At 42.6% G+C, this 11496-nt stretch overlaps 1 protein-coding gene across 4 annotated transcripts in view; it reads right to left on the reverse strand.

Annotated features, from left to right (window-relative positions):
• Positions 1–11496, reverse strand: part of CYSRT1 (cysteine rich tail 1) — a 157577-nt gene that overhangs the window by 45206 nt on the left and 100875 nt on the right. The window contains exon 1 of one of the 4 annotated variants that reach the window (XM_069986424.1): positions 6811–6831. The exons of 2 other annotated variants lie outside the window; for them this stretch is intronic. Coding sequence is in view for 1 of the 2 variants with exons in the window: in XM_069986425.1 (XP_069842526.1) it covers positions 6811–6938 (128 nt within the window). In the remaining variant the exon portion in view is untranslated. Of the gene's footprint in view, positions 1–6810; positions 6939–11496 lie in introns of those variants that run through there. One more of the 4 variants, XM_069986425.1, reaches the window with a different exon arrangement.

Consider the following 11496-nt stretch of genomic DNA (forward strand, 5'->3'; position numbering starts at 1 on the left):
ATGTTGGGGGATGTATACTCCGAGTGCACTACTATTCTAACGCCCAAGAATACTGTAAAATAAGATCGTGTGTAGGCTCTCTGGGAGTAACTCCTATATGTCTGGTATATGTGGAGGCGAATCAATACGGAGAGGTATTTATCGTAAAATATATCACAATTTTATCTTATAAAAAGCAAAATTAAAAGTTCATGAATTTATAGGGATAAGCATCATCTTATAAATAAATCCAAACAAATAGTTAAATACATAAATTAAATAAACAATAAAAGCCAACGTTCTATAGTAATTTGCTATAGAACGTCGGATTTTATTGTTTATATTATTTTTATATATTATTATATTATAATTTTTTACTATTTGTTTGTGATCTTAATATCACACAGTCACTACCAACACGACAGGGTTATACAGACTAACCGCATAGATAGTATCACACACCACAGGCTGAGGATGTGCTGCAGAACACCTGCACAGTACATGGATTAGATGCTCTGCACAGCTCTTTCTCAGTACATACATTGGTGAGATGTGCTGCAGAGCTTCTCTGTATATGTAGTGGTGAGATGTGTTGCAGAGCGCCTACTCAGTAATTGGTGAGATGCTCTGCACAGCTCTAGCTTAGCACATACAGTGACAGTAGGTGAGATGCTCTGCAGAAGTAAAGCTCAGCACATTAAGTAACAGCAGGTGAGGTGTTCTGCAGATGAATAGCCCAGCACATGCAGTGACAGTAGGTGAGATGTTCTGCACAGCTCAAGCTCAGCCCATACAGTGACAGTAACTGCAGAGGTAAAGCTCAGCACATGGAGAGACAGTAGGTGAAATATTCTGCAGAGGTATAGCTCAGCACATGGAGTGACAGTAGGTGAGATACTCTGCAGAGGTATAGCTCAGCATATGCAGTGACAGTAGGTGAGATATTGTGCAGAGGTATAGCTCAGCACATACAGTGACAGTAGGTGAGATGCTCTGCAGTGGGCAGGGGTCCTGTAGCAGTGACCTGTGGGATGTGACACAGCAGTCAGTGACTTCACGCTGCGTGATTCCAGGCGTTCCCGCTTCCACTTATTCTTACATAACCTCCCCCGACCTCACAGCCAGAGGCCCCCACCCTAAAGAACACAGCCTGAGGATATGGGGGGGCTCAGTGTAAGGAAATGGGGGGCTCAGCCTAAAGATATGGGGGCAGGGGGCTCAGTGTAAGGAAATGGGGGGGCTCAGCCTAAAGACATGGGGGCGGGGGGCTCAGTGTAAGGAAATGGGGGGCTCAGCCTAAAGATATGGGGGCAGGGGGCTCAGTGTAAGGAAATGGGGGGCTCAGCCTAAAGACATGGGGCGGGGGGCTCAGTGTAAGGAAATGGGGGGGCTCAGCCTAAAGATATGGGAGGGGGGGGGGGCTCAGTGTAAGGAAATGGGGGGCTCAGCCTAAAGATATGGGGGCAGGGGGCTCAGTGTAAGGAAATGGGGGGCTCAGCCTAAAGATATGGGAGGGGGGGCAGTCTGTGGATGGGGGGGCTCAGCAAGAGGTTTGGGCTCCTCTATACTCCCTGTATGTGTGGCCCCCAGCAGACTGTAGCAGATCCCCTGCGGCCTGAGCTCTGGGCTCCTCTATATTCCCTGTCACACTGTAGCAGATCCCCTGCGGCCTGAGCTCTGGGATCCTCTATAATCCCTGTCACACTGTAGCAGATCCCCTGCGGCCTGAGCTCTGGGATCCTCTATAATCCCTGTCTCACTGTAGCAGATCCCCTGCGGCCTGAGCTCTGGGATCCTCTATACTCCGTCACACTGTAGCAGATCCCCTGCGGCCTGAGCTCTGGGATCCTCTATAATCCCTGTCTCACTGTAGCAGATCCCCTGCGGCCTGAGCTCTGGGCTCCTCTATACTCCGTCACACTGTAGCAGATCCCCTGCGGCCTGAGCTCTGGGATCCTCTATAATCCCTGTCTCACTGTAGCAGATCCCCTGCGGCCTGAGCTCTGGGCTCCTCTATACTCCGTCACACTGTAGCAGATCCCCTGCGGCCTGAGCTCTGGGATCCTCTATAATCCCTGTCTCACTGTAGCAGATCCCCTGCGGCCTGAGATGTGACCGATTATCTGCAATTACTATAATTGTCTGATGAATTAGTAATGGCCGAGCGCAGAACCATCAATGTACTGGGGCTCCGGGGCTTAGAGTGTCAGCTCCACAGACAAGAGAACTGGTCTATATGAAGAGCGCTGTATACTATCAGACACTAGTGACATACACCAGCCCAGTATCATAAATTATATCAAAGGCTTAGATACAGAAGCTCACCATCACACAGGATAGCTTACATACAGCTTAGCAGCACAGGATCACACGTGATACATTTAGATACACACGCTCAACACACAGAATGACACTGGATAGGCTTAGATACACCAATTCGGCATACAGTATCATACAAGCCTCCTAGATATACCAGCTCAGTAGATAATATCACACAGCATAGGCTTCGATACAACAACTCACCATATAGTATCACACAGAATAGGCTTGGCATACAGTATCATTCATGATAGGCTTAGATACACCAGCTCAAGAGACAGTATCAAACAGGCTAGGCATAGATACACCACCTCAGTATATAATATCACACATGTGGGCTTAGATACACCATCTTAGCATATAATATCACACATGGTATGCTTAGATACACCAGCTCAGCAGACAGAATCACACAGGATAAACATAGATTCACCAACTAAGCATATAGTATCACACATGAAGGGCTTAGATATTTAGGCTCAGCAGACAGTATCGCACATAATAGGCTAATATACACCAGCTCAGCAGACAGTATCACACATGATATGCTTAGATACACCAGCTCAGCAGGCAGTATCACACAGAAAAGGCTTAGCTACACCAGCTCAGCAAATAGTATCACACATGATATGCTTAGATACACCAGCTCAGCAGGCAGTATCACACAGAATAGGCTTAGATACACCAGCTCAGCATAGAGTATCACACATGATATGCTTAAATACACCAGCTCAGCAGGCAGTATCACACAGAATAGGCTTAGATACACCAGCTCAGCATATAGTATCACACATGACAGGCTTAGATACACCAGCTCAGCAGACAGTATCACACAGAATAGGCTTAGATACACCAGCTCAGCATATAGTATCACACATGACAGGCTTAGATACGCCAGCTTAGCTATACCCTACTGAATGGATGGAATGTTTGGGTGTAACACTGTGACCCCTGAGTCAGGCATATCTCGGTGGTCTCCTCCTCCGGAGCGGACTCGGAGGAGCAGCCAGGTATCCGTATGTCTTATTATTAATAAAGAGAGGAATGCTGCACAATGTGGGAGGAGGATGGGGGGGCCATGGTCGGACCCCCCCAGCCCTGGCAGGAATGTGGTGACAACAGAGAAAGTAGCAGAGGGGTCAACCCAATATAAGCCTGGTATACAGGATACCCACCATACCCAATATAACCCTGGTATACAGGATACCCACCATACCCAATATAACCCTGGTATACATGATACCCACCATACCCAATATAACCCTGGTATACAGGATACCCACCATACCCAATATAACCCTGGTATACATGATACCCACCATACCCAATATAACCCTGGTATACAGGATACCCACCATACCCAATATAACCCTGGTATACAGGATACCCACCATACCCAATATAACCCTGGTATACAGGATACCCACCATACCCAATATAACCCTGGTATACAGGATACCCACCATACCCAATATAACCCTGGTATACAGGATACCCATCATACCCAATATAACCCTGGTATACAGGATACCCACCATACCCAATATAACCCTGGTATACAGGATACCCACCATACCCAATATAACCCTGGTATACAGGATACCCACCATACCCAATATAACCCTGGTATACAGGATACCCACCATACCCAATATAACCCTGGTATACAGGATACCCACCATACCCAATATAACCCTGGTATACAGGATACCCATCATACCCAATATAACCCTGGTATACAGGATACCCACCATACCCAATATAACCCTGGTGTACAGTATACCCACCATACCCAATATAACCCTGGTATACAGGATAGCCACCATACCCAATATAACCCTGGTATACAGGATACCCACCATACCCAATATAACCCTGGTATACAGGATACCCACCATACCCAATATAACCCTGGTATACAGGATACCCATCATACCCAATATAACCCTGGTATACAGGATACCCACCATACCCAATATAACCCTGGTGTAGAGTATACCCACCATATCCAATATAACCCTGGTATACAGGATACCCACCATACCCAATATAACCCTGGTATACAGGATACCCACCATACCCAATATAACCCTGGTATACAGGATACCCACCATACCCAATATAACCCTGGTGTAGAGTATACCCACCATACCCAATATAACCCTGGTATACAGGATACCCACCATTCCCAATATAACCCTGGTATACAGGATACCCACCATACCCAATATAACCCTGGTGTAAAGGATACCCACCATACCCAATATAACCCTGGTATACAGGATACCCACCATACCCAATATAACCCTGGTATACAGGATACCCACTATACACTATGTCCTATATACACATGATGTAGGGGTTGTATCACACAGCATAGGATTACATCTGGTAGGTGTATCACTATTTAGTTTATCTAATCCTGGTTCAGCAGACAGCTATACACATAAAAGACTCATGGCTTAGATACAATAGCTTGGAAGACAGTATCACACATGATAAGCTTAGATAAATGACAGATGGTATCACAAATAATAACATCAGATACAGCATCATTCAGGAGAGGACTGTATATATATATATATATATATATATATATATATATATATAAACAAAAAATCCGCAGCACAACAGCTGAAATAGCAGAAAGGGTGCCTGCTTCCAACTACCTGATCCAAGGTATGCGAATATAGAGTCCAAAAAATGGAAGCGGCACGTCCGTAGATAAGGTGAATCAAGTGTTTATTTGCTCAAAGGAAAAAGCGACGTTTCTGTCCAAACAATATGGACTTTTTTCAAGCCAGAGTGAACACACAGTGTATGCACAGGGTATATATGCACAGCATTTGATTAACACAGTGATTAAGTAATTAAATGTCAAAATACATATGTGAAGAGATAATACGTGCACAAAAATAGTGAGGTAAAACAGATTAAGAGGGACATGCAGTCCCATAGACCTAGTGAAAAAAACATGTAAATAGATGTATATAAATACGTGAATATAAGATTATAAGTTAAATAGCAATCATATCGAAACAATAGGAGCACCTGATGAGCGCCGGACGCCAACCAATGGACAAGAAAAGAAAAATCACGTAATAAGAATGAGCACACCTCCGTGGGAAGTCCTTCCGATGGAACGCAGATTCTCAAAATGGACGCAACTGAGTGCGTGTCAGTAGATCTGCGCATGCGTGAGACTTGGCAAATCTCACGAGATGACGGGGGAATGTCACATGATCAAACACGTCATGCATTAAATGAAAAAACCATAAATAATAAAATGAATCTGAATACTCAATATGAATAATAAATAAATAAATGAAATAAAGTAAACAAATGAAAATAAATAATGAAATAAGATGAAAATAAATAAACAATGTTATGTCACAGCACCACAATGTATAAGGAGTCATAAAGGGTGATTATGTGTGTCTGTGTGGTGCACACCAATTAACACAGGGAGTCCAAGACAGATACGGAGCCCGTACCCTCTGGTCATGCGGCATTGCTCCAGTCGCATTGGCCCGAGTCACGAGCCAGCAGGTTGGAGCTACACCAGCCCCGTGGGGGCACCACTGCACAATCTCTAAGGTGCTGGACTAGGGCCATGGCGGACCCATATAAAATAAATAGCGTATACATAGATTAATTAAATAAACCAATAAATGAAAATAAAAATAAAAATAAATAAAAAAATAAAGAAATATATAAAATAAATAGAAACAAGAAAATAATAATAATAAAGATAAAAAAATAAAAATTAAAATAACAAAATTAAAAAAAATTAAAAAAATAAATTACATGCAGACGAATATAGTGAATCATTCCAAATAATAGGCGGCTCATGAAAGGAGAGAGGTTGTCCAGGTGGCGAAACGTAGTTCATCATGTGGCTCCAAAGATAGCTTGAATTAGTCTCTATACTTCAATTAGCCACGAGAAAGGTATGCAAGCCATTCGGGATGTACTTGGGGATCTTCAATATTCAGCTGAATGTCAACACTTCGTCATGCAATTGATTGAGCTCATACTGACTTGTAACTTTTTTATGTTTGACAAACATTTTTATTTACAGTTGGTTGGTACGGCAATGGGGTCTAATATGGCTCCGGCATATGCTAATCTGTATGTGGAATCACTCGAGGAATCGTCGGTCTATGTGTCCCACCATGCCCAACATTTGAGGGGCTGGTGGAGATACATAGACGACGTATTCATCGTCTGGTCAGGCAGTGATGATGAACTCACCAGTTTTTGGCATTTTCTCAACAGTATGGATCCGGATATCCAATTTACACTCCAACGCTCAACAGAGAGAATTGAATTTCTTGATACCGTAGTTTACATACAGGATGGCCGACTACACACCACACTATACTCTAAACCTACTGACAGGAATACCTTATTGAGGTATGAGTCGAGCCACCCACATAACATGATAGCGAGTTTACCCAAGAGCCAGTTTTTAAGAGCAAAACGTATTGTCAGTGACCCTGATACACTTACCTCCACACTTACCACTATGTCACACAGGTTCCTTGAGCGGGGATATCCTAGGAGAATTATAACAAGACAGATGAGTGACATCACTGATATGAACAGGGAATCTCTATTACATCCACATGAACAGGCTCCTAAAATGAGAAGAATTCCACTGGTTACTACATTTAATTCATCCAGTCCCCAAATTGCTAGCATCATTAATCGTCACTGGCCAGTGATCAAAAATAGCTATCCCACAATTGCTGTATTTCAAGCTAGACCTCTGATGTCCTACCGCAGGTCTAATAACCTTAAAGATTTTTTGGTGAAAACTGAGGTCCCTTTACACAAACCTTCCAGTAGCACGTTCTTGGGCCCCAAACCCATGGGCTGCTTCCCATGTCATAGATGCGTTAATTGCCGATACATCCAGAAGGGACAGTTTTTCACTCACCCAAATACCGGGAAAACCTATGACATTAGACACTGCTTGACCTGCAATTCTGAATGGATTATTTACCTGTTGTGGTGTCCTTGTCCCCTTGTGTATGTTGGGGAAACCACGTATGATGCCAGAACTCGCCTGACACAACATAGATATACCATACGCAAACAGCGCCTTGATCTCCCTGTGCCAAAACATTTCGTTGAAGCACATCATCATGAACATGATCTTAAATGTATGATTATTGATCACATACCACCTCCACCCAGAGGTGGCGACAGACATGCCCTTTTAAAAAAACGTGAACTACAATGGATTTTCCGTTTAAATACATTGAGACCGTGTGGACTCAATGTCGACTATAAGGTTTTACCTAAATATTGCCGCATGTGATGAGTTATTGTGGGGAGAATTGCCTTACTTTGTCCTGAACTTGTTGCGTTCTTCCTCTGCTCTTTATATACCATTTTGAACACACTATAATTGGACATTTGTATTAGTATTGTCATACTTATTTTTTCTTCTTTCTCCTTTTTTCATTAGATCTAATTCAAGCTATCTTTGGAGCCACATGATGAACTACGTTTCGCCACCTGGACAACCTCTCTCCTTTCATGAGCCGCCTATTATTTGGAATGATTCACTATATTCGTCTGCATGTAATTTATTTTTTTAATTTTTTTTAATTTTGTTATTTTAATTTTTATTTTTTTATCTTTATTATTATTATTTTCTTGTTTCTATTTATTTTATATATTTCTTTATTTTTTTATTTATTTTTATTTTTATTTTCATTTATTGGTTTATTTAATTAATCTATGTATACGCTATTTATTTTATATGGGTCCGCCATGGCCCTAGTCCAGCACCTTAGAGATTGTGCAGTGGTGCCCCCACGGGGCTGGTGTAGCTCCAACCTGCTGGCTCGTGACTCGGGCCAATGCGACTGGAGCAATGCCGCATGACCAGAGGGTACGGGCTCCGTATCTGTCTTGGACTCCCTGTGTTAATTGGTGTGCACCACACAGACACACATAATCACCCTTTATGACTCCTTATACATTGTGGTGCTGTGACATAACATTGTTTATTTATTTTCATCTTATTTCATTATTTATTTTCATTTGTTTACTTTATTTCATTTATTTATTTATTATTCATATTGAGTATTCAGATTCATTTTATTATTTATGGTTTTTTCATTTAATGCATGACGTGTTTGATCATGTGACATTCCCCCGTCATCTCGTGAGATTTGCCAAGTCTCACGCATGCGCAGATCTACTGACACGCACTCAGTTGCGTCCATTTTGAGAATCTGCGTTCCATCGGAAGGACTTCCCACGGAGGTGTGCTCATTCTTATTACGTGATTTTTCTTTTCTTGTCCATTGGTTGGCGTCCGGCGCTCATCAGGTGCTCCTATTGTTTCGATATGATTGCTATTTAACTTATAATCTTATATTCACGTATTTATATACATCTATTTACATGTTTTTTTCACTAGGTCTATGGGACTGCATGTCCCTCTTAATCTGTTTTACCTCACTATTTTTGTGCACGTATTATCTCTTCACATATGTATTTTGACATTTAATTACTTAATCACTGTGTTAATCAAATGCTGTGCATATATACCCTGTGCATACACTGTGTGTTCACTCTGGCTTGAAAAAAGTCCATATTGTTTGGACAGAAACGTCGCTTTTTCCTTTGAGCAAATAAACACTTGATTCACCTTATCTACGGACGTGCCGCTTCCATTTTTTGGACTCTATATATATATATATATATACAATATTGCACATGTTAAGCTTAGATACATTTTGATTACAGTTTTTCCCCCTGTTGACACTGACACATCTTCCACTATTTTCTGTCTATAGAGAGCAGATTAGGGGGTGGAAGGAGTCAGTTCCATGGCTGCAGGATCAGACTACTCAGGGTGTTTGTAGTCTGTCACCATGGAGACACATGGGTCTGCACAGGAGCTGTATGCATGAAACAGTAGGAAAGTTTCTATCCCGACTTGTAGCCTAATTTGTTATGGCACTGCATGTAATGGTTAGTGGGGTGGACATGCCCTTTAAGTAGTGGGTGCAGGTGGAACCCCGGCATCTGTATAGGAGGCTGTGTGTTCCATATTACGTATGTGGAGATTGCCTTTGCGTGCAGAACAGCGTACAGACAATAGTCACACGGCATCAGCTATGGGGACAATCCAGGGAGAGTATATAGAAGATTAAACATTCATGAGGCAGAACAATGTCCGGGATTCCCTGAAAAAGCCGCTGACATGTCCCCCGCAGCAACATGGCTGACGTCTCTGTTACCGGCGAGATTCTCTGTCCAATGAAACCCGGGGGACACGGCGACAGCGCCAACACTATAGTACCACGATCCCCAAACCAGTGACCACAATCAACACCCGCAGCCCTGTCACCCCCGAAACACAGCTACATCTTAGATAGATAGATAGATAGATAGGGAGATAGATAGATAGATAGATAGATAGATAGATAGATAGATAGATAGATAGATAGATAGATAGATAGAAGTGTAGTTCCTATCAATGTAGTCTGATATATTTTACATGGATCTTTAGATCAGGGAGATGGATAAAGCGCTGGCTCGGTCCCCCGGCAGTGAGCGGGGATAGCAGAGCTTCCAGCCAGCAGGTGTGATCCTAGCACAGAGCTTCCATCCTCTCCCTGACATGGTGATATAGCGGATGGTGCACGGTGGGGGTAGTAGTGATACATTGCTATTCTCTCCTGTTATTTGTCAGCAGTAAGTAAACCTAGCCTACCTACACGTCTCTGCTGTGAGATTTCCACCACCTCACACTGACCATGTCACCGGTGTCGGTGTGGAGCAGTACATGTCACCCGCCTACACTCCATGTGTCACCTCTCACAGGTTCAGCATTTTCCAACCACAATAAACACATAACAGCTTCCTCTGTTCTATGTAGTCAACACTAATAGTAGAGATCAGAGCAACACTCAGTCCTGTACCCCAAGAGTCAGCGTGTAACTATCTTGCACCCCAAGTTGCAGTACTCCTCTCCCAATTCCAGCAGGATTAACAGACGCAACGACTCCCAACAGATGAAGTATAAAAAACTACTTTATTAAAGGGGTAGTGCGGTGCTACACATTTATTCACTAAATAACACACATTACAAAGTTATACAACTTTGTAATGTGTGTTATTTAAGTGAATGGCCCCCTTCCCTGTGTTTCCCCCACCCCCCGAAGTGTGGTGCATTATACTCACATAATCACTGTCGACCCCGGCCGCCATCTTGGGTCAACCGCGTCATCTTCAGGAGGCGTGTCATCAGCTGCTCATCCGTGATTGGCTGAGCATAACTATGCTCAGCCAATCGCGGCTGAACAGCTGATGACGCGCTGGAGGGGGGCTGGCATGAGGGAAGGCTGGAGTGGTCCAGCCGGCCTTATTAAGATGACACGATCAACCCAAGATGGCGGCCGGGGTCGACAGTGATTATGTGAGTGTAATGCACCACACTTCCGGGGGTGGGAAGAAACAGGGTAGGGGGTCATTTACTTAAATAACACAAATTAAAAAGTTGTATAACTTTATAATGTGTGTTATTTAGTGAATAAATGTGTAGCACCGCACTACCCCTTTAAACTAATAAAAACATATGTAAAAGGCTCAGCATTACGCTTTTCTAGACAGGATCGGTCTCTTCATCAGATGCTACTAATGAAGCATCTGATGAATAGAAAAGTCCGGTCTAAAAACACGTAATGCTGAGCATTTTATATATGTTTTTATTAGTTTAATAATGTAGTTTTTTTATACTTCATCTGTTGGGAGTAGCTGCTGCTGGAATTGGGAGAGGAGGAAGGCATATTGTTCTGTATTCAGATGTGCGTTCTGTATAAGCAAAAATGTTGTAGAAAATATATTGCAACAAAAATTTCAAAATCTTCTCCTTCCTGTTCACATATGAGCAATAATAACCAACTCACATATAAGACTAACAGGAAATATTAATACTCTGACTATTATCTATGTATCTGCCAGATGTAGGAGCCCAGCTGTATCCACTGCTCCATCTCTATCATCCTGGTCTATTCCTGTCTATCTATCTATCTATCTATCTATCTATCTATCTATCTATCTATCTATCTATCTATCTATCTCCTATCTATCTATCTATCTATCTATCTATCTATCTCCTATCTATCTCCTATCTATCTATCTATCTATCTATCTATCTATCTATCTCCT

The sequence above is a fragment of the Dendropsophus ebraccatus genome, chromosome 10 (assembly GCF_027789765.1).
Source record: "Dendropsophus ebraccatus isolate aDenEbr1 chromosome 10, aDenEbr1.pat, whole genome shotgun sequence".
In the NCBI taxonomy this organism is placed as follows: Eukaryota; Metazoa; Chordata; class Amphibia; order Anura; family Hylidae; genus Dendropsophus; species Dendropsophus ebraccatus.